We start from the raw sequence: 22,526 nt of genomic DNA on the forward strand, positions 1-22,526 counted from the left end.
TTGCATTGAAGGTAAAATTAGAAAAAATATCCTCATCTGGCCATGAGCTCACCGAGAGCCACTAAAAAGGTGCTAAAACCAGCAAGTGGCGAGTTTGCGCCGGTTCGCCTCCCAGCCCAGTCTCTAAATTAACCACCTCTTCATTTAAGGCAGCAATTATTGAGATATCAGGAATGCAATAACAACAAACCAATGAGCTGATTATCAGCTAAAAATAATAATTTTCAAATAATTTGAAAAATAATGAATTGATCACTTGCATAAACCCTGTTTTTAAGACGCCAACAGATGGCGCAACCATAGATTTTCTTAAAAATTTTGTTTAAAGGCACTTCCGCTGTGATTTCAGACTCAATCTAGGTACTGCATGATCATTCATGCTTTCTTTTGACGTGCTGAAAACCAAAATCGGTTCAACCAATCGTCGGAAAAGATATTTTATTTAAAAAGTCTTTAAAACCGTTATTAATTTGATAAGCTAGTTCCATTAGCAAGTTAATAACTGCTGCCAATTTCACGTGATAATAAAGAATATATATAGCTTACCGTCCACCTGATCAGAATAGATAATATTGTGCGAATAGCCTTCAAAACATCTCTCATTGAGAGTTAGTTAGGAAAAACTGAAAAAATTTAAACTGATTTACGTTGTTTTAACAATAATTAACACAAAATAATCATTCGATTCAATTCTTAGTTGATCCACAGAAATGTTGTGGACACGAGTTTAAATTTTGTGCAAGACACAAAATCAGCACATCGACCATCTCTCAGCAAACTGGCCAAAAGCTTTCTGAGCTGGGAAATTCAAAATAAAGGTGTGTACAAGCTTCGAGATGTTGTACAGTATTTAAAATTTACCTTTATCTCAGCTGGCGGTCACTGCAGTCAAGAGGATGCATTAGCATGTCTTAAACTTGCTCGCTGGAAGCTTGAGCGAAGCTAACACTTGCTCTCCTTGGTCCAAACCATGAAGATCCAGCAACAACCGTTCACGAGCGTTCATCAAGCTGTTCTGTCTTAAGCCAACATGGCGCCTCATCATCGGCTGTGAGCTGAAAGAAACAGAGAATTCCGAAAATTCCAATCATTGCAGTGGCAGAGAGATTATTGAAATAATATTTGTAAATAAACTGGGCTGATACTTTTAGACAGAAAGAGTTCAGTCTATTTGATTAAATAATAAGATTCACTTGCATTCAGGCCCGGATAGCCCATCGGGCGAATCGGGCAATGCCCCGGTGGGCCGCGGCCCAAGTGGGCCGCCGGGCCGGCCACCAGACCGGCCGCAGGACTGGCCGCCCGCCGACACTTGATTAACTCAATTCCTTAAAATAGCACGTCTCGTTGTGCGCCCCGCGATCTGGGTACACAAATACCCAGACTGAAAATTTCAGTGTTATTTTATATTCGGTTTTGAAAAATTCTTCCAAATTTTCAAAAAAAAAAAAAAATACCACACATTTTCGATTTTTCAGGTTCTTTGCAACTCTAAATCTCGGGTGCTAACCATCAGCAATGCATAAACTACCCACCGTTAGACTTGACCCAACCTGCACTAACCAGCCAAAGTGTTTAGGGGGTAATAACCCTCATTCCCTTTTAACCCCATTGCTTTAATTTTGAAAAAAAAAATATTTTAGCATGCTTCCTCTGGGCTTTAACATAGTTTAAATTACCCAACACTACTTCTTAACTACCACTACGTCCCTTATTTTAAAATTAATACTGACAAATATTTTATAAAAGTAAAAACACAAATTAATACATTAGTTTTGAGTTTTTACTCTTTTTGAAGGTTTTTTTGTATTACCACTACTTACAATTAGGGATGGAAGGAAAGCACCTCTAAGCCCATTAGCTGGTCAGGGGAGGTGGAGATTAGTCCAACGGTGTTAATATTAGCAATTTTAATGGTTAAAACCCGAGATTTCGAGTGTGCAAAATTCGGAAAGTCAAAAAATATAGTGATTTTTGTGTTGATCCAACAATTTAAACTCCAAAATCTCGAGTTTTAACCATCAGAATTGCAAAAATTTCCCACCGTTAGACTCGTCTCGACCTTCCCTAAGCAGCTAAAGTATTTACGGGGTGATTACCCACATCCCCTTTCAACCATATTGCTATAATTTCGATAAAAAATATTTTAGTATGCTTCCTTTGGGCTTAAAAATACTTTAAATTATCCAAAACTCTTTCTTAATTACTACCCCGTCACTTATTTGAAAAGAGAACAAAATAATTTTTTAAATCAAGTGCAAAATTAGTACAAAAAGCCAAAGCTTATAAATTACTATGTTTTTAAAGTGGGTTTAATATGGCAACTTATCGGTTAATCATACGCACCCCTAAACCCTTCAACTGGTCAAGACGAGCTCAACAATGTACAATTTTTAAAATTCTGATGGTTAAAACAAGAGTTTTGGAGTTGCAAATGTTACAAAATTGTGAAAAATTCCAATTTGTACGAGTTTGTAAGTGGAATTTCTACAAAACAAAATCATCGCTATGAAATTTTCTCCAAAGTTCACATTTGTCACGAAACAACTTTAAACACATTTTCTATATTTCAAAATCAATAAAATCATATTCAAAAACACCTTACAATTTTGAATGATAATTATTTGAATCTTTTAATTATTATTATTTATTCTCACACTTTGTCATAATACATTAATGTTATCACAAGTCAAATACATATATAAATCATGTGAGAAAGGGCGACACTTCAGGAAAACACGTTACTATCTTTCCCTTTTGATATAATCTTAAGTTTTTTTTTATTTGTATATCTGTTGATATATATTTGCTAATTTATTATATTCCCTTTATATGTACCAAACGGAAAAAGATACACATCTACAAACTTAAATATCCTTAAAAAGTATTCAAATTTAGAAAAAAAAAACTAAAATAAAGTTTTTTGCAATGCTGTTGGTTTTTATGGAAAATTGCAGTTTTTGCAATTCTGAGAAAACTCCTCTAGGTTTTGCAATTTTCTGTTTTTACCGCAAATTCACGCATATAATGTTTCTCGAAAATACGAATATTTTTATGTTTATTTAATTTAAAAAAAAATTGTTTTTTATATACGATTTTGAAGTTTATAAAATGTGTTCAAAAGATGTCCCGTGATTAAGGCGATCTATGCAAATTATTTCTTCGTGATTGATTTTTCCACTTCTAAACTCGTAAAAATTGCAATTTTTCAAATTTCATTATTTTTGCGACCCCAAATTTTGGGGGGTTCTTTTAAACCATCAGAATTGCATAAACTTCCCATAATTGGACTCGTCTCCAGGGTTACAATGCACAAAAATGCACCACTGGTTTTTTGCGCAAAAAAAAGCGCCAGAAAATTTGGAAAAATTCGACTAGTGCTAGAATTTTTAGTCTTTGGTGAAACCAGTGGCATATTTTTCTGATTTTTAAAGATCCCCATTCTTTTATTTTCAGTAAAAATGCATTTGTTTTGAAAAAATGCGCAAATTTTCAGAAAAAAAACAGTTTTTGCAATGTATTGGGTTTTTTCCGGAAAAAATCCGGGTTTTTGGCTTTCGCGAACCCAGGGTGGAGGGGGGGTTGGCCGCTGTGGTCTCGTGGGCCGCCAAAATTAAGATTGCCCCGGTGAATTTTTCGATACCAGTTCGGCCCTGCCTACGATTTTTTTGGGGTTCAGGGCTGTAATGTAGCCCGTGAAATTCTGCACAAGCACACCAAGTTTCATAGGTGCAATCGCGATAGTTTTGCTGCAATTCAAATTTGAAATTTGAAAACCTGCTCGAGGCCGCTTGGACGCGCATGGGACGCCATGGACTTTGAGCAGCGAGTTCGCCTCTCGTTTGTCAAGTTGATTTTTTTCGCGTTTCGCTTGCTTAGAAACACGAAGAGGGCCTAGGGTAGACCAAGGGAGGTTGAAATCGACCTTCAGGGTCTGTCCCTGACGTGACCCTGAGATACCGGTTTCAGGATTTTCATTCGGCAGTTTTGGCTGTATATTTGAGCTGTACATCGGTGAAAGACACCATATTCGATGAAATTGGAAATTTTCGAATTTTTTTATCTCAGGGTCACGTCAGGGACAGACCCTGAAGGTCGATTTCGACCTTCCTTGGTCTACCCTAGGCGCTCTTGGTGTTTCTAAGCGAACTCGCCGCTCTGAGCGCGAGTGCATGCGCGGTAAAGCGGCCTCAAGCAGGTTTTCAAGCTTCAAATTCGAATTGCAGCAAATCTATCGCGATTGCACCTATGAAACTTGATGTGCTTGTGCAGAATTTCACGGGCTACATTTCAGCCCTGAACCCCAAAAAATCGTAGGGGGCTATCGCATCCCTTAAATTTGAATTTTCAAAAAAAGGTCGAAAAAGGTGACCTTGACCTTTGACCTGGGATTTTTTGTAAATGCAAAAGTTGTTCAGAATAAAAAACTAGGTTGGGCAGTGAAAATTTCAAGGTGATACCTCAACGCATTCAAGAGTTGCAGTTTAGAATTCATTAACTGAATTCGTTTTCCGGGTATTTTTGAGATACCGAAAATATGGGGAACGCCCCCATTCCCGAGCTTCAAATTTGGAATTTCACAATCTATTAACAAGCACTTTAAGCAAATATGACTGCCATCTAAAAATTTCAACGCTGAAAAATCGGGTCCAATCGACCTCCAATCTGGCAAATAACTGCTCAACTAATAAAGGTGGTGGATTAAAATCGGGACATTGCACTTATGTCAAAACTGAATTTGTGTTTTGAATTCTTGTAACTCCCGATTTTAAGGCAGCAAAAAACTGCTGTCCAGTGCAGGGAGTGTGCAGATTTTATCACAATATTTTAATTACTTTTTTCAAATTTCGACTTAAATTGTTGCAGTAAAATTGCTTGCTCGAGCACTGCTGATGAGGCTTGAATTAGCCGAAACAGCATTATATTATTTACGATTATTTATTATCTCAACAAAATTGATGTTAAAAGTTTAGCTGAGATGAGCACTGTTATATCCCAAATATCTACTCAGGTATTTCATGAATGTGAGCACGCAGAGAGTGCGAAGTATGAAATAAATTAGTCTATCTGTAGCAGTCAAACTGAGCAGTTCTTTCCTTTCTCCTTCCCGGCCACCCCGCAACAACATACATTTCAAGTGGCGACGAGGCGTACAAAATTTTCCGCCGGGAGGAAAAGGTGACTGTCACTGACTAGAGACAATTCAGTAAGGGATCGGGGCGCGAGGCACGTCGCGATCGCCAATTCAGGGCTCCTTTGCGTGGGTGTCCCGGGGCGGACCTGTCCGGGCACCAAGAAGAACTTAGCGCATCGTAAGAGGAACCGTGGCGAAGATACGGGAAGAATCCAGGTACATCCAGTTTCATTTTGGCAACAGTTTCATCAAGAAGAAACTACAATTTCGAAAAAAATACAAGTTTCAACGAGAGAAGGTTCGGCGTTAGAAGAGTGGTTGAGAAGATACCCTTTCCAACGTGTTCAGAGTGCGGCTAATACAAGGCCAACTCTCCTGACCGGTGACGAGTCGGTGCAGGTACAGATGCACCATGCAAAGGTGCAAATTGACGAGCCCAATTCCTACATACAGAGGAGCAGCGGGACAAGTTCATACACGAATTGTCCTACAATTACAAAAGGAGCAAAAGCAGAAACGAAAACGACAACGAAACCAGCTGGCACGCATCCGCGTGTCATTGTGAGTGAGTCGGAGGGCGCAACCGCGTTCTCGGCCCGTCGACCTGGGATGATGGTTTCCCCAGGGGTCGTTCGATGTGCCAGGCTACCGAGAGCCTGAGGTGTCTGATGGGCCAATGCAGATCAGAAGAAAATAATAAACTAGCCAAGTGTAATTTCGTTCCGTTACTTTGTGTTAAAAATCTCGGTTATTTTACAAATTCAGTTATGTAGTTCATGCCAAAGCAATAACTTAATTCGATTTTCAATTACAAATTTGAATTTCAGTTCCAAACTTAAAATGATTTCCAATTGTGTAATTTGAATTTCAGTTTTGCTTTTATTTCCCTCTTTTAACATTTTATTCCAAATTGTTCAAAATTTTAATTTTTCACAATTTCAATAAAGGGGGAAGCTTTATTTTGCTAGTACTGTTTGCCATTTCTTGCTTTTAATATTTCTATTCAATGTATTTATTGTATTAACTACTGCAAGAATAAACAAGAATAATAAGAATTTGTTATATCCCAAATATCTACTCAGGTATTTCATGAATGTGAGCACGCAGAGAGTGCGAAGTATGAAATAAATTAGTCTATCTCTAGCAGTCAAACTGAGCAGTTCTTTCCTTTCTCCTTCCCGGCCACCCCGCAACAACATACATTTCAAGTACTAGCCGAAATAAATGAAATTTCAAAATAAATTACAATTCTAGGTGTTTCATTTCTGAAATTGAATCATTGTAACAGCCAGTGTCAGATACTGCTTTCATTTATAAGCGAATAACTAGTTTGAACAAAGTTAAGTAAAATTAATAGATAAATATCTGCCGTATAAGCAAACGCTTTAAAGGGCTTTATAATACCATTCCATTTTAGCTCAATGGTGAATACGCACTTACGCAGCAAAAGTGAGAGGTTCAAATCACAAAAGAAATCACACAATAACAAGCCAGCAGCCTGCGTCAGACAAAGTGAGTGGAGAGAAGAGAGAATTTAAAAATTTTACTGTTTGCCAGACAACACAACTCTACTCCACGAGGAATAGCCCCAAAAACGAAAATATATACACAAATAAAATATTAAAGTACATAGTTTACTCACCCTGAATTTGCTCTGCTTGAATAGAATATCGAAGGCAATAGCAAATATTTAATCATGTCTGCGATTCATTCTGGGCGAGTTGTAACCACACTCATCGCACTCCCTGAAAATATTTTAAATTAGTATTTGCAGTTAAACAATTCATTTCATATTTGTGTTAGTTCATAGTTTCGTAAATTTCAAGATTTTTAATCAATAGGATGAACCGTCAAGACTTATGAAAACCATGAGATAAAATATACATATAGAACAAATTATTATAAATACATAACATCATTCATTTCAAATTGAAGGGATTACTATTGAATTTTACGCTAAAGGCAAGTTAAAATGAAGTGAGAAGCAGTGCATTCCTATCATCCTGTATCTTCTTTTATTTGAAAAGAGACAGCACAAACGTAGGTTTTTGTTTGCTTTAGACGTTAAACTTTAGACGGCCAAGAGTGTATTTCAAGAACAAGACCAAAAACAATACCGGATTTCCGGTATTGTTCTTGCTTTGCCGGATTTTTTTCAAAATTCAATACCAGAACAATACCAAACAATACTGGAAAAGTCAATACAAGAATATTGTTTTTTCCTGAATTCTTTATGGTGGTAGAAATATTTTTATTGAAAAATTCTGCTTAAGCAGTGAAGTGTAAATAATTTTAATCTTTTGGCGGGCATAATGTCGTCATGTGGTTGCCTGCGCTGAGAGTGCTGTGTTGAACATCAATTTTTTTATGGAAGATAAAAGATTTTCATAATTCATGACCAAAAAGAAGGATTTTACAAAATCAGTATAAAAGCCACTTGTTCAGGGTTCGCCAATTTTGCAATGAGCAAAAATGCAACAATTGTTTTTTTGCGCAAAAAAGCAGTTGGAATAACCCACTAGTTTTGGGATTTTCTACATTTTCCAAAATTAAATCTCAAAAAGTCTGCATTTTGCGCTAAAAAAAGCAGATATTTTGGAAAATTTCGGTTTGTGTTACAGTTATTGTTTTTCTTTTAATGAAACCAGTAGCACTTTTACTGATTTTTAAAAATCCCTCTTTTCGGTTATCCATCGTGTGAAATTATTATTTTCAATAAAAATTGCCAAAAAAAAACGCGAAAAAGTTTTTTTGCAATGCAGTGGTGTTTTCAGAAATAATTCAGGTTTTTCGCGAACCCTGCACTGTTTTTACCAAGAGACAAAAACCTAAACTCCCATCGTAATTTTCAAAAATTTTTAACTTTATTGGCACGATATTATGACTTTTTTGTGGTTAAATTTGGAAAAATGCGGACAAAACCAAAACTAGTGTTTTTTCCGGTTTTTTTTTGCGTAGAATCCAGCTTTGAATTTTTGCTCTGGGATTCCCTCAGGGACGGAACGGGAATCCCGTAATCCCTGTCCCCTCTCTAGTAATTTAATCAAGCAAAATTACAAATTTATTAAAATTCCAGAGCAAGATTTGATAATAAAAAACTTAAAAAAGGTGTCTTTCAGAAAACAATACCAAAAACAAGAATTTTTCAAAAAACTGTTACCAAAACAAGATTTTTCAGAAAAACAATACCAAAACAAGATTTGAAAAACACGAAAAACAATACAAGACAAATTTTTTTTAAATATTCCCTTCAGAAACAATACCAGAACAATACATACCAGTTTCGTCAAGAAATGTTCCAGACAATACAAAAGTTTGGTATTAATGAAATACACTCTAGGCGGCCCTAATATTTATACCCACTTCGCCAGTGCCATTTATTTATAATTTAATAGGGGACTCACGCTTTCCGATCACTCACACTTCTCGCTCTGATGGGAAGAATCAATGTTAATGCCCTATCCTAGCGAGAAGTGTGAGTTGGTGAAAAATGGTGAGTTTAACACACAAACACCAATTCAATAGCAAAAACACCTCGTCAACGGTGGGTCTACTCCATTGTTATCTTTTTGTGCTACGCTCAGCTGAATAAATACGACTAGAATCTTTCTCTTCTTCATTATTCTAGGTTGAATTATAATTTTTTGAGATTGGTGGGAATAAGAGAGAAAAACACAGATATTACCAGGAACAGCTTTGAATTAGCAACGTAATCAACAGAAAGAGTGAAAACAATGGATTTAACAACGCAATCGAAATCCACAGCCAATGGCTAAAAAGCAACGCCCTGATTGGTCGAGGTGGAGAGGCGGTCTATTATAACTTCCCGGTGCTTTTAAAATTGCGCTTCGCTCAACAACCAAACTCAATTTTCCTAGTTGCAAAAAATGGGCAGCAATCATCCCAACAATTAAAATTTTGAGCGTTTGTTGAGCTATGCCAAATACATATTATTGGCACCACCAGGACGCAGGGAGAGGCTACCTTTTGCCTCTCGTTTCAACATCAGTGAAACACGTGAAGCATACAAAAAAGAGAGACACGTATAAAATAAATAAAATAGATAAAATGAGTGCCAATGTCTGGTCTGTCAGACGAATCCACGAATAAGAGAGAAATGATACACTATAATATTTATAAGGCACCTGAATATTACTGTAGTTAAGAATTAAAATTTTAATAAATCAAAATAAGATTTCCTTGATAAATGATAAAAAATGTTTAACGTTAAACATTTTATATGAAATTCATGGTAATATATTTTTTCAGGTTTAAATTAAATATATTGCTAGTAGATCTAGATAAAACAGTGTTACTGTTTTAATTCATTTAGCTCTATCGAAGAAGTCACTCCAGCGTGCACTGATTAGAGGTCTCAGCCGTGTTATTTTACGAGGCTCTTGCCTGAACAGGCTTCAGCCGAATTTTGGCTCCGCAGCGGCGGATGGCATGGCTGGGAACATTTTAGGTTTACAAAATAAAAGCTTTGCAGCCCAACGCGCCGGAAGCCAATTTTTCCTCCATTGCTTTCCAATTTTTCCGATTTTTGAATCAGCGGCCATGACGTAACTGGCACAGATTAGACAAATTTACGGCGGCATAGGTTGCATTGACTGGCTGACCACGTGTAACCCTGGCCTGCTGCGGCTGAACCCGCAAGAAATAATTCATCCATTGATAAATTTAACATGCAACCTTATATCCGGCTAATTTCAGCTTAACATCTGACGCCCTAATTAATTATTAGTCCCGAATTTAATTTCCATAATTAAAAAAAAACATAAGAGTTAAAACATAAACTTCTGTTATTTTATTCCGCTGCATCATTTTTTCTCAAAAGGACTCATAAATTATTTTCGAAATATCGCACAGGAAGTGTACAAATAGTACTGTGGCGAACATTAAAGAACAAATCTAATATTTGACCATTAGTATGTTCATTCTATTTAAATTATGTATGGGTCAAACAAACAAGAAGGAGAAAACGTCATTTTGCGGTTGGGATTATCAGACTGTTGCCTGCAGCGAACCCAACAACCACAATTTTTAATATTTCACTCCTGACTAAAGCAATTTTATTGTTCTGTTTCTTATTTGAAACTGCAATATGAAAAATTTGCAAATAATCCTGTTCCTTTTAACTTTGATTGTTGCCAAAGTCAATAGCTCAGGCGACATATTCGTGAATAAGTGTTGCCCAGCGCAGTTCACATTCAACGTACAAACGGAAAAGTGCGAAGCAGTGGCCAAGAACTTGGTCGTCGATTGGATCCCAGACCAAGTAAAAAATCAGCAACTGTTCCTCAACAAGTGACGACTCAAATGCCAGGTTTTTACTGTGCGCTTAATGTAGCGAAATTATTTCAGAAAATATGTAACTTCTGTGCCCACGCTCGAGGAATTTGACGTCCGATTCGACCCTTGCCCAGGCTTTCTGTATAACGTTGAAAGGCCGTTTTACATTAAACCTAGCACGCCCGTCACTCTCAAACCAAAAGGGGAAACGTCTCTGTACGCCAATGATAAAAATTATGAACAATGGTGTTTCGACGCGGTAAGCGGTTTAAAAAAGCCTGAGCGCCAATGGGTGCTTTTGGCGTGCCCTTGCCTCCATGAAATCTGCGTGTCTAGATGCTGCCACGAGGGAAACCGACTGCACATTAATAAGTATTATTATTTATGATTCAAACATTCCACGCTACTCTACCAATATTTGGTTCTCGGTTGGCCACGAGAGCTCCTTTAAGAAAGAAAATATTAAAAATAATCTAGAATTTAAACCTCCAACTATGATTCTCATTTAGATTAAGCTACTTGCTGGTTTGCACCTTTCCAGCATGCGAGATTTGGCTTCACGCGACGAATGTCTAGCGTTTCAATGCAGTCCTCGGTGCGGAGGCAAGTGGCCCTTGAGTGGGCTGGGTCCCTGTGCGGCCTGGTGCGCCCATGTTATCTGTTCGCGGTGTTATTGGGACCCAGGTTGCAGCATTCGTGCTAGTGCAGTGCGCGCCCTTCCCGGTCCTCGGACAGGGATAAAAAGAGCAAAAAAATCACTCCTTCAATTGTGGGCCAATTTTATGCTTAAAAAATCTTTTTTTTTCTCTTTTTACAACAAAATAATGTGAAATTTATTTATTTAATAATTTGAGGTCTACTCTGCAAGTAAATATATCTATTTTTACTTCCAAAGTGAATCATGGTTGGAAACACTGTAAATATCTAAATTGAAATTATTAAACTCCCAATCAAATAATTTTTCTCATTAATTATTCTCTATATATGTAGAGCGTCAGCAAGGTCATTTCTTGGGATATGCAGCAACGAAACAAATACAGCATGGAATCCATACAAAGCGGAAGACTTGGATCTCTCAAAGAACAACGTTAAACCCTTTTTCTTCCGTTATTTTACTATTTACGAGTTTACATCTAGCTGCTTTCACTCAGTGCACAAAAACTACGGAAAGACGAGGAGGCCAAAGCAAATTGAGAAGTTTAAAATCGACTCGAGGGGCATATTGACGTCGTCTAAGTATGAGAATATTTATTTTAATTAAATCCCGTTGTCATTAAAGCGATTTAAGATACACAGCCAGTCGCTGGAATTATTGTCTCGGCGAGGCAGACGTGAAGGGGAAACCAAAAACAGTGGCCATGTATTGCGATCCAAGTGAATTCGTCGTCTCCTTTGACGAAGCCTACACACAAAGCGTGTTGGCTGGAATCGGAGCAGCCTTTACTCTTTTTACCCTTGTTATTCACGTCGCGGTCAAAGACCTTCGACAGGGTATCAAGGGGCTTAGCCTGATCGCCCACTGCGCTTGTATGCTGGGTGCCTATCTTACAATGGCCTTCCGCCCATTGGCCTGGGCTGACGATGGAAATACCTGCACCATCTTAGGTAATTAAGTAAATTGTGCGACACAGGACACTGCGACAAAAGAATTATTCAAACGCGGGTAGATGGAAGTCCTTGACAAAATAACACGAGGGGATGAGGGGGCTAGCTCGTAGAAAAGATATTTCGTTTGAAAAGACTACAATATGACCAGTAGAGACAGTGAAACATCTCGAATTATAAATTTGTTCGACAGGCTCAGAAAATATTGCTGCACAAAGGGCCCATTAACACCCACCAAACTCGATACTGCTTTTTTGTCAGATGAGATCATTGGCTGTATCGTTGATTTTATTTTAAACGCGGAGTCCGCACAATTGCATAGTTTAGTTGGCTTTGTATAGCAGTAGAGCCCTCATATTTTTACCCGCTTTTTCTACCTGGAGGATGGAACTATCCCCTTCACAATAAAGCAAGAGCGTGTTGCAGGAATATTGACGCTCTGGGACACCCTGCGAGTACAGTGTGATCATAATTTTTTTTACCATCTGGGAGCATAAAGGTGCATGTTGTGCAGCCTTAATTATTTCTAAATAAAATCGAAAAGAGGATGCGAAACATTGTCAACCCCGTAGCTCACCCTTCCTGAGATTTAACATTTTCTCGCAAATATTTACAAGCTCAAAAATTTCCTCCTTTGTCATGAAAAGCTTATTATCAAAGGGTAAATTCGGCTATTTCCAATTCGAAAATTAATATGAATTCCCTTTGTACCATTCTCGAGGCTGTAACTGCTGCCCTTGTCCTCTTATATTGTTCTCTATTAGCTGACCATTCTGATTTTATTTGAGTAGAGCCATTCGTTCTAATTAAATTTAGAAAATCAAAGTCAAATGTTTCAATCTGTACCGCCAGCTGCTATGACTCTTCAAAAGTTTGTTACCTATATGAACAAAATTTAAAGTTTTTAGTGGAATAATGGGTCATTGGAAATGATCGATTGCACTCATAGGCAAATTCATTGGTAAATGGAGAATGATTGCAATATTTCAATATTCTCTCCCTTACTTTCCTGTACTTGATTTAGGTATTGCTAGAGTATTTCTTTATATTTTCACTTGTTAAAGCCTTCTGAAAATATGAGAGAACTCGCGAGCGCTGCTATAGTTGTTGAGAGTACATAAATATTTTAGGGGTAGAGCATCGCTTTTCGTGCAAGGAGGGTACAAAAGTAAAACTCGCTTCACACGTGAGCATTGAAGCCGAGCGCACCTGTGATCGCAAGGGTTCTTGTCATAATACCCCATACCCCATTGGGACTGCGATAGCTCACGAGATGTGTTCATCTTGATCGTTGCATAATATGAGTTAGCAAAAACTTTGAGTCACATTATATCAATTCAATCAAGAATGTTAGGTCCTGATCCCACAAATTTTGGCTGCTGATCTTTGTTTTAATTAAAGCTATGCGAATGTCTCAAAAATATTTATCTTTTCAGGAGTTTTCACACATTTCTTCCTACTCTCTGCTTTTTATTGGCTCAACGTGAGGGCAATTATAATTTACGCAACTTTCAGGTAAATTAATGCTTCTCAAAAATACAGTACTGAAGCACCACAAATAAATTTTGGACCCCAATAAAATGATAAAAATATTTTAAGGTTTAAATAAATCGGTTTGGATGGAGAAAATGATAGTTATGTCATTTATGCTCCCTTCCTGTTATTTTAATGCTAGATTTAACCATATTGGATTCGCTAATAAAATTAATTGGCTCTTTGGGGACTGATTTTTTTGCAGTCAGAAAATATGTAGTTTTCTTTTTGTAATCATTTTAAAGTAAGTAAAATTTCACTGGCATTAATTTTCAAATCTTGCTCAACAAAATATAAAATTATTTGTTTATCAATGGTTACGTTGATTTAATGAAAAATGTTTTTTATGAATATTAGCAGGATAAATATTGGAAAGATATTAGCCCTGTCAGCCCATAATAAACTTAATTTTGAAACTAAATATTGGAAAGGTATTAATAAGCCCAGAGATCAACTTAAATCCCTGAATAAGAGCTACCTACGAATTTTTCAGATCATGGAACTCGATGCTGAGTGGCCTGTCTCTCTCAACAAGCAGTTTTCCGCTGTACGCATTATATGCTCTGGGGGTGCCTGCTCTTGTTTCAGGTTTCATGGCGTGGGTGCAGTTCGCGTCCGAGGACGACCTTCCATACTGGATCGTGTGGCCAGATTTGGACGAAGCTGCCTGCTGGTTTAGATGTGTGTACATCAGCCAAAAAGATAACCCTGAAAATAAATAAAGTTTTAATTTTTTGCAGCGCCTGTGGGTCGTGCAGTTTATTTTTCGCTGCCTATGGGAATTGTTTTGACTTTGAACATTATTATGTTCGTTATAACTCTGGCTAAAATAATTTCATTTAGAAAAGAAAACGCGAGTATTCTTAAGACGGAAAACAGCGCGAACAAAGCTAAAGAATCTTTGAAATTTGATATGGAAAGGTAAGTTATCACTGAGTTTATTTTAGAAATATTTACTGTTTAATTATCTCACCAGGGAATAAATTATTCATTTTATATTGCTAATGACTAACAGAGAGCTTAAAATATATAATGATTTAACATAACCATATAAAATATGAAAGCATGAATCTCACTTAATTGAAATTAGATGGTAATAAATTTAAAATTTACAGATATAATGAGGTGGTTGGTAATTCCTCTGTTATTTTAATTGTCATTCGTATATTATTGTAACCATTTTTCGTCTCCTTGATATTGAATTCTCGATTTTTCATTCATCCCTATCCTCAAGCACACAACCCTTTGTAATCAGAGCTCTCATAAATCAGAACATATTTTCCTTCATATGCTACCTAATTTCAAATAAATCGTTTTCAACATTTTTAGGCTGAAGCTCTTTGCGAAACTCTCCCTTTTGATGGGTCTCACATACATTTCGGAATTCGTTTCTTGGGTGAATTATTTATTTGCGTACTACTGGTATGCATCTAATGTAGCTATCGCTTTGAGGGCCGTACTCGTTTTTATCGTTTTCTGCTGCAAGAGAAAGGTATAAGCTTAAAATGCTGCACTTTTGGTTTCTAAGCTTTAGGAAAATCCACAGGTGTGGATCTCCATGAAACAGCAGTACCCCGTTGTTAAAACTATTCACAGCAGAATCTTAAGATTCTCTGCCGCGATGAAGTTGCTGTGTTGCCAAAGACGGCAATTTGAGTCCTCAAAACTGAAAGAAAATGAAAGTGCAACGCAGTCAACTGGAGGCAGTGGAGAGAAACCATCGGATGAAAATTTTGAAATGAATGTAATCTAAATATTTTCGCCTAATTCATACTTGAAAAATTCAATTATTTTTTAATTTAGATTTTGTTGTACAATAGGTCCCGCAGGTTGCTGTTTAAACTGTTCAATTTTTGTTGTTAATTTAATAAAAAAATAATCTATCAAATGGGTGCAATATTGAAAGGTTCTTTATTGATTTTCACTTTCTCTCTTTCTAGAACGTAAAATTAAAAAGGTCTTGAAAGCACTTTATCAGTATAAAATGAATAATTAATACCAAAACTTTATCCTCGTTTATACCAGAGATACATCATTGAAACTCGACACATATGTTTCAGTTAATCCAGATTTTTGTACAACATTAAACATTATTAATTTTAACTATTAATCTAATGAAATATGGTTGGATTAGATTCTCCAAAACTGGTCGAGTGTTAATTAAATATCTCTGCAAATCAACAAGGATGAAGGTTTGTTTATCACTGCTAAATAATGCAACAAAAATCGAGCGATTTCTTTTTCAAGAGTCCTGAATGTATGCAAGCCTCAATTTTATGTTGTGCAGAGTGATGATCCAAGAGAAATTTGATCTGACAGATAGAAAAGACATCCAGCAGTTAAAAATTTGAGCCTCCATTATTAGTATACGCAGCTTGACTAGAATAATATATGTATATTCAGAATCAAAATTTTGGAAATCTTCTCAGCAACTTAAAAAGACCTAAAATAGAGCAGTTCATTCCATTTTTTTTTTCAAATCATCCGCATATAATCTATGGTTTTTATTTATCTATTTAGATACAAGTCACCACAAATATATATAATCACTTATTGTTTTAAAAAAATTCGAATTTCAGCGCCTAACTATCCGCTTTCTCTAACTCAGTGAGTTGACCTCTCTAGCTCATGGTAACGATAACAGCAAACGTTGCGATCGCCTCTTTAGCCAACTCGCCGGTAGGTTGTTTACCAACTCATTTCCAATTGTCCTTATAATTTTGTTAGTCCTGCAACTATCTTTGCGCATAACTTACATTTTTGCATTTCCTATTGTATGGTTTCACCAGTTCTAATTTGTTCCCTCTATCAGAATTAGCTTTGTTAGCGTTAATTAGAGACTAACATATCTGACCAAAAGATCTAAATCAATGCAACCACTCATTTTTTTTGCTCTTTTTATCCGGACCGGGAAGGGCGCGCACTGCACAAGCACGAATGCTGAAACCCGGGTCCCAATAACACCGCGAACGGATATCATGGGCGCACCAGGCCGCACAGGGACCCAGCCCACTCAAGGGCCACTTGCCTCCGCACCGAGGACTGCATTGACACGCTAGACATTCGTCGCGTGAAGCCAAATCACGCATGCTGGAAAGGTGCAAACCAGCAAGTAGCGAGTCGGCGCCGGTTTTGGGACAAACATACCATTTTTCACAGATTTTTCATCATGTAAAACAGCGATTTACAAGTAAAAATCTTTTCTAACGGTAAGTCCATCCTATTTTTCTAAAGGGATGATCGATATGAAAAAATAAACACACAAGCAATTTGGGGGTGTACTACTGCATATATTATGTTCAAATTGTCCCTTGAATTTATTCCAGCCCGTTAGCTCACTTTGTAAAAGCATTTTTAGGAGTGTCAAAGCAATGGGAGTAGAGGTCTGAGCGAGGCGCGCCGAGCCGCTTCTTTCGCTCAAATTTTGAGCCAGCCACAGCCGCCAGTTTTTGCGAGCCGCGCCAGCCAGCTGGGTACTATTTTAAAAACTGACTACCATTGCCAAAATATGCCGCTGGGAAGGTTTCCATGTACTAATTACATTGCAGTTTCATTCAGATGGCTTTTTTCCAAGAAATTGCATTAATAAGTAAAAAAATAGGACATTTTCAAAATTTGTTATTTTTGCAACACAGAATCTCGGGTTCTAACCAATAGAATTGCAAAAAATACCCACCGTGGAACTCGTCTCGACCACCCCTAACCAGCTGAAGGCTTATGGGGTGCTTACACTCCACCCCTAAAGTTCCTATACTTAAACTACCTCGAAAAAGTAAAACATTTTACACCTCTCTGGATTTTTATATTATATTTGCATTTCATTTCAAACAATTTTCAGTTTTTGGAACGTGGAATAGTGTTAACATAATAGAGTTTTTTCAGGATAAAATATTTTTAAGCCCACAGAGAGGAAGCATGATAAAATTTTTATTATTAAACTTGTCGCAATGGGGTTGAAAGGGGATGGGGTAAGAACCCCCTAAAAAATTAGCTGCTTTGTGGCGCTCGAGACGAGTCTAACGGTGGTTATTTTTGCAATTCTAATGGTGAGACCCCGAGATTTGGTGTTTCAAAATAACCAAATTTATGCGATTCCTATATATTATGTATATATTCGCGCGTTTTTTGGTTTCTTTGTACTTTTAAACCTCGGGTTCTAAGCATCGCAATTACAATAACTATCCACTGTTGGACTCATCTCCACCTCTTCTGAGTAGCTGAAGGGTTTAGGGGTGTTTGCTTTCCACTCCGAAGTTGACATATACAGCTTAAAAGATGCACAGCGGTGCAAGATTACGGTCGTAACTTATTATCAAACTTTTAGCGTTGGGGATGAAAGGGGATGGGAGTGTGCGCCTCCTAAACCCTTCAGCTGCTCAGAAGAGGTCAAGACGAGTCTAACGGTAGGTGGTTTTGCAATTCTGACAATTTGAACCTGAGATTTGGAAGTTCAAATAAACCAAAAATTAAAAAATGTCATTTTTTTCATTTTCGTAGTGGAATTTCTTGAAATCTAATAATAAAACCACTCTAAAATTAGCAGCCTGCTTTTTTGCTGCGGTGAGAATTGTTCTAATTAATTTTTATCTAAAAAGAAAAAAAAATTACTTTGGTTCATTGAAATCTTTCCAGGTTCCTTGCCAGTTAAAATCTTTCTGGTTCGATATGATAACCGGAAAAGGACCAGATTCCGATTTCCTGTCTTGAGTCAAGTTCTTTTTGTCTGATGTCTGATAGGAAAAGTACAAAAAAGTTAATTTATCTGTGAAACCTAACTATTACCATCTTAAAAACATATTTTGGGAAAAAATTGTTCGAAAAAAGTTCAAATCATTGTCAGTGACGTAATTTTTATAAGTGACACGCCGTGAGCCAGCAGTTGGCCTATATTAGGCGAGCCGCCGCAGCCGCGAGATTTAGACGGCTAAGCCGGTTTAGCCAGCAGCCGACAAAAATTGGTCGGCTCAAACCTCTAAATGGGAGGCATTTGAGCTGTTTAAGGATCTAATACTGGCTGCCTAATGTCAGAGATGGCAAAAGGTGCTTAATTTGGTTCCTCGAAATGCTCAAATAGCTCAACGGGCTGGGAGGTGCACCGGCGCCAACTCGCCACTTGCTGGTTTGCGCACCTTTCCAGCGGCTTTATGGACAAATGTCTGATATTTCAATTTAAGACCTCGGTGCGGGGAGGCTTGGGACTTTGGACCCAGTGAGCTCATAACCCACGGGAAGTGCTGTGCACAGGTTCTAAAAAAGTAAAAACTCAAGAGAAAAAAATTCGGGGTGTGCAGTTCATGCAGTTATCGTTGAAGAGAAATCGCCATTTATTTATCGAGGAGCTGAACGCGACAAAGTATTTTTTCTTGTGCTCGGCCAGGTTGGACGTTAAGGGGCGAGGAAGACGCTGTGACAAAGAGACAAAAGGCCACTCGCTCGCTCGCCCGTTCAGCCTCTTTCTGTGAAGAAAATGTTCTTTTCGGGCTCTGAGCATTTTGCCGTCCTGCGACCTGCGATTCATTCAAAAAACTTGTGATTTTGCAGCCAAAGATTCTTTTAGTGGTGCGTAATAGCGCATGCAAGATAATCTGACGCAAAAGAGTCGTGAATTATTTATAATAACTTTTGGTCCCGATTGACTTAGGAAGCTATTATACAATACTTGAATATTTCATTTTTTTCAGCATAATGATGAAGAAAATTTATCCCTTCATTGCCAAAAATTGGCAAAAAGTCCAGAAAATGATATAATTGTACGGATTAACTCATGTAGCTAACATAAATTGATTCTTTTGTAATTTAAAAAAAAACGTTTTAAAATTCGCATGGGGAGCGTATTTATGAAATATTTCAAATTAACAACTCTTGAAATTTTTAAACGCTACTGAGCTTTAGGAGACGCACGCGCTGGTTTTCTCTCCGTAGAGATTCTCTATCAGAAACATAGATAATTAAAAATCTGCAAACTTTGGAGGTTCGAATCGTTGAAAATTGGATTTGACACTTTTAAAACCAAAATTTATGTTCAGATCCAATCCTTCCGATTTTTGTTATATTTTATTTATTTTAAACCTGAAGTCCGCTCAATCGCATGGATTATAGTCGGCTTTGTGGCCCTAGTATTTTCTCGCTACCTGCGTGGGGCACCCTGCGAGTACAGTCGTGCTCATATTTTTTTTTCATCTGAGCATTTTATGCTGTTAGCACGTGCACCCAAAACCGCTTTGGCTCTGAGGCACGGCAGGACCAGAAAAAGCTGTAGCAGTGGTAGCATTTTGAGTAAACCTATTTAAGGCGAGTTGCAGCTGGCAATTTGATTGAAAAATTGAAATTTTTATGGAAATATTTCAACATCAACAGTATTTTTGTCCCGTATTTTAAATTTGCGTAAAAAAGTCTCCCGTACATCGCAGATGATTATAATTTATATTTAATGTTGCGCGTCTGTTTCCACAATTTAAATACAAAACATACACAGAAATCTCTTCATCAGATATTTCCCGGCATACAGTTCTGAGGGAAAATATCATCTTCCGGAAGGAAAATTGAGAGGGGGAGCGTATCGGCAAGCACACTGCAGAGGCTGTGGAGTTTCTATTGTAAAATCAAGAAAACAGCGCTCTCCCAGGATATAACAATAGGGGCCAGCGTATCTTCGTGTGTGGCCAGGCAGAAGGGTCTCATGAGTCATCGTTTCGTTCACTGCTGAGGTTAATACCGGGAGAAGAATCCATAATGTAAAATGGTAAAAGAGTAGCCCCATGTAAAATTTAAGCTTGAGACGTTAGAATTTTTTGCTTTTTATCCCGGGTAGAGTTTTAGCAACATGCTTGCCAGGAATGGTGCCTTTTCTCACTATGTGCTTTTTTATTTCTTATTTTTGACAAACTGTTTTAAGCATGTGTGTACATTTTTAAGGTGATAATAAACAAACAACATTCTTGTTTGAGGACCGGGAAGGGCGCGCACTGCACTGGCACGAATTCTGAAACCCGGGTCCCAATAACACCGCGAACGGATAACATATGGGCGCACTGGGCCGCATAGGGACCCAGCCCATTGAAGGGCCACTTGCCTCCGTACCGAGGACAGTTTTTAAACGCTAGACATTCGTCCCGTCAAGCCAAATCACGCATACTGGAAAGGTGCAAAGCAGCAAGTAGCGATTTTGCTTAGAGTTTTGCAGCCGGCAGCCAGGCGGTCACCCATCCAGCTAATAACAAAAAAGTGTTTTAGCATATGCCTTGTTTGGCTCGGCTATCTCTTTTGATTGCCGACGTTTCAGCGACCTGATCGCCTTTTCAAGTGCCTTTTCACTCTCTTTATGTATATTTTATATATATTTGATGCATGTGCTCTGAAATTTTTTCAGGAGTTTGTCAATTTTTCTGACAAAAAACTGATAGATAACTGGGGGGAGGGTCGGGATGCATTTGGCTGCCACGTGCACCCCGCTGGCCAACGCGAACCTCACAAACTGCCTCACAAACGCATGGTTTAGTCGGCTTTGTTGCAGTGTGTATTTTTCTACCTGCTTGCAGCAGGAATTTCAGGGACACCCAGGAAGTGAGTACAGTCGTGCTCATATTTTTTGTTAACTGAGCGTAATATGTATGACTTGTAGAGGAGTATATATATATGCTTTTAACACGTGCAGACAAAATTACTTGCTCTGAAGCGCGGCAATGCCTGGACAAGCTGTAGCAGTGGCAGCATTTTGAGTAACCCTGTTTAAGGCGAGTTGCAGCTGGCAATTTGATTGAAAAATTGAAATTTTTATGGAAATATTTCAATGTCAACTGTATTTTTGTCCCGTATTTTAAATTTGCGTTAAAAAATAGTTTTCCGTACATCGCAGAGATCTTTAATTTATTTTTAATGTTGCACGTCTGTTTCCACAATTTTAATACAACCTCTTCATCAGATAATTCTCTAGCGGAATATATCATCTAAACTAGGAAACATGGTATTGAAGCTGTCTGGATTCTCTAATCGAGTGTTTCTTAATTTCCTAAATTCGAGGCCTCTGCATAAAATTATTGCATTGCTTGTTGCATCGACCCATGAAAAACGTGACGAGGCTTGCAGCTTGCACTCACGTGGAAAAGATAAAAAAATGTTTTTTCCGAATATTTCATATGCCATGCCAGGGGAACAAATGCTTTTAGGAAAAAGGCAAAAGCCCCATTATTCAATTTCAGGCATGGCTCTGCTCGTCATGGGTTTGGATTCTTTCTTAAACGTAGACGCTTCAATAAATAGCGTGATTATTTTTCATAGTCTCCTCTGACAGCCGCAGCTGCAAAATGTAGGCTCCCCTACCTCCTTTCAAAATAGCTCATCTTTGTCCCAAACTAGCGAGAGTTACCACCATAACTCAAATCTGCTGTTTTTTTCTAAATATATTGCCCATATAACTAGTTCAAACAATAAAATGAAAACAGAAACTGAGCATTAATTTCGGAATTTGCCATTTAAATCTTTTATAATAATTATAGTTTACGCAACTGTCAGGTAATCAATTTCATTTTTGGGGGCAACAGATGATATCTAAAGATGAGCGCTAACTCATGTAAAATACTGACGGAGTCCAAAATTGGAATACCCCGTGAATTTTCACGTTATTACCTACGAAAATTAATTGGGTACGGGATTATTTAAAAATTTACAGTAGGATGCTAACTATCTAATTAATTATCACTAAATGTTGTTGAAAAATATGCAGTTTTTAAGTTACGCTTAATTCAGTGATAACGAAAAAATTTTACACCAAATTATTCTTGATTTTTTATGATTTTGCTGCCTCACCATCGGCCTTTTAATTTATTCCTAGCCTATCAATCAGGAAATCTTAATCCAGTGAAAATCATAACCATACCAAAATATAAAATTAACTGGTCTAAATAATGTTACACGTGATTTGAAATCTATTCTCAATCATTAATTGCAATTATCTGACTGT

At 37.5% G+C, this 22,526-nt stretch overlaps 2 protein-coding genes across 2 annotated transcripts in view; one reads left to right on the plus strand and one right to left on the minus strand.

The window, feature by feature from the left end:
* The window catches only part of LOC135945163 (uncharacterized), a 65,532-nt gene that overhangs the window by 14,552 nt on the left and 28,454 nt on the right, over nucleotides 1-22,526 (minus strand). The window contains exon 3 of the transcript XR_010575409.1: nucleotides 14,050-14,275. The gene's annotated coding sequence lies outside the window, so the exon portion shown is untranslated. The remainder of the gene's footprint in view (nucleotides 1-14,049; nucleotides 14,276-22,526) is intronic.
* Nucleotides 10,183-15,459, plus strand: LOC135945162 (G-protein coupled receptor Mth-like). Its single transcript, XM_065492631.1, has 9 exons — nucleotides 10,183-10,444; nucleotides 10,502-10,801; nucleotides 11,420-11,665; nucleotides 11,718-12,034; nucleotides 13,471-13,549; nucleotides 14,061-14,248; nucleotides 14,308-14,488; nucleotides 14,897-15,059; nucleotides 15,114-15,459. The coding sequence occupies exons 1-9, from the start codon at nucleotides 10,242-10,244 to the stop codon at nucleotides 15,318-15,320; spliced, it is 1,884 nt and encodes a 627-aa protein (XP_065348703.1). The 5' UTR covers nucleotides 10,183-10,241; the 3' UTR covers nucleotides 15,321-15,459.

Source organism: Cloeon dipterum, chromosome X (assembly GCF_949628265.1).
Source record: "Cloeon dipterum chromosome X, ieCloDipt1.1, whole genome shotgun sequence".
NCBI classification, from domain to species: Eukaryota; Metazoa; Arthropoda; class Insecta; order Ephemeroptera; family Baetidae; genus Cloeon; species Cloeon dipterum.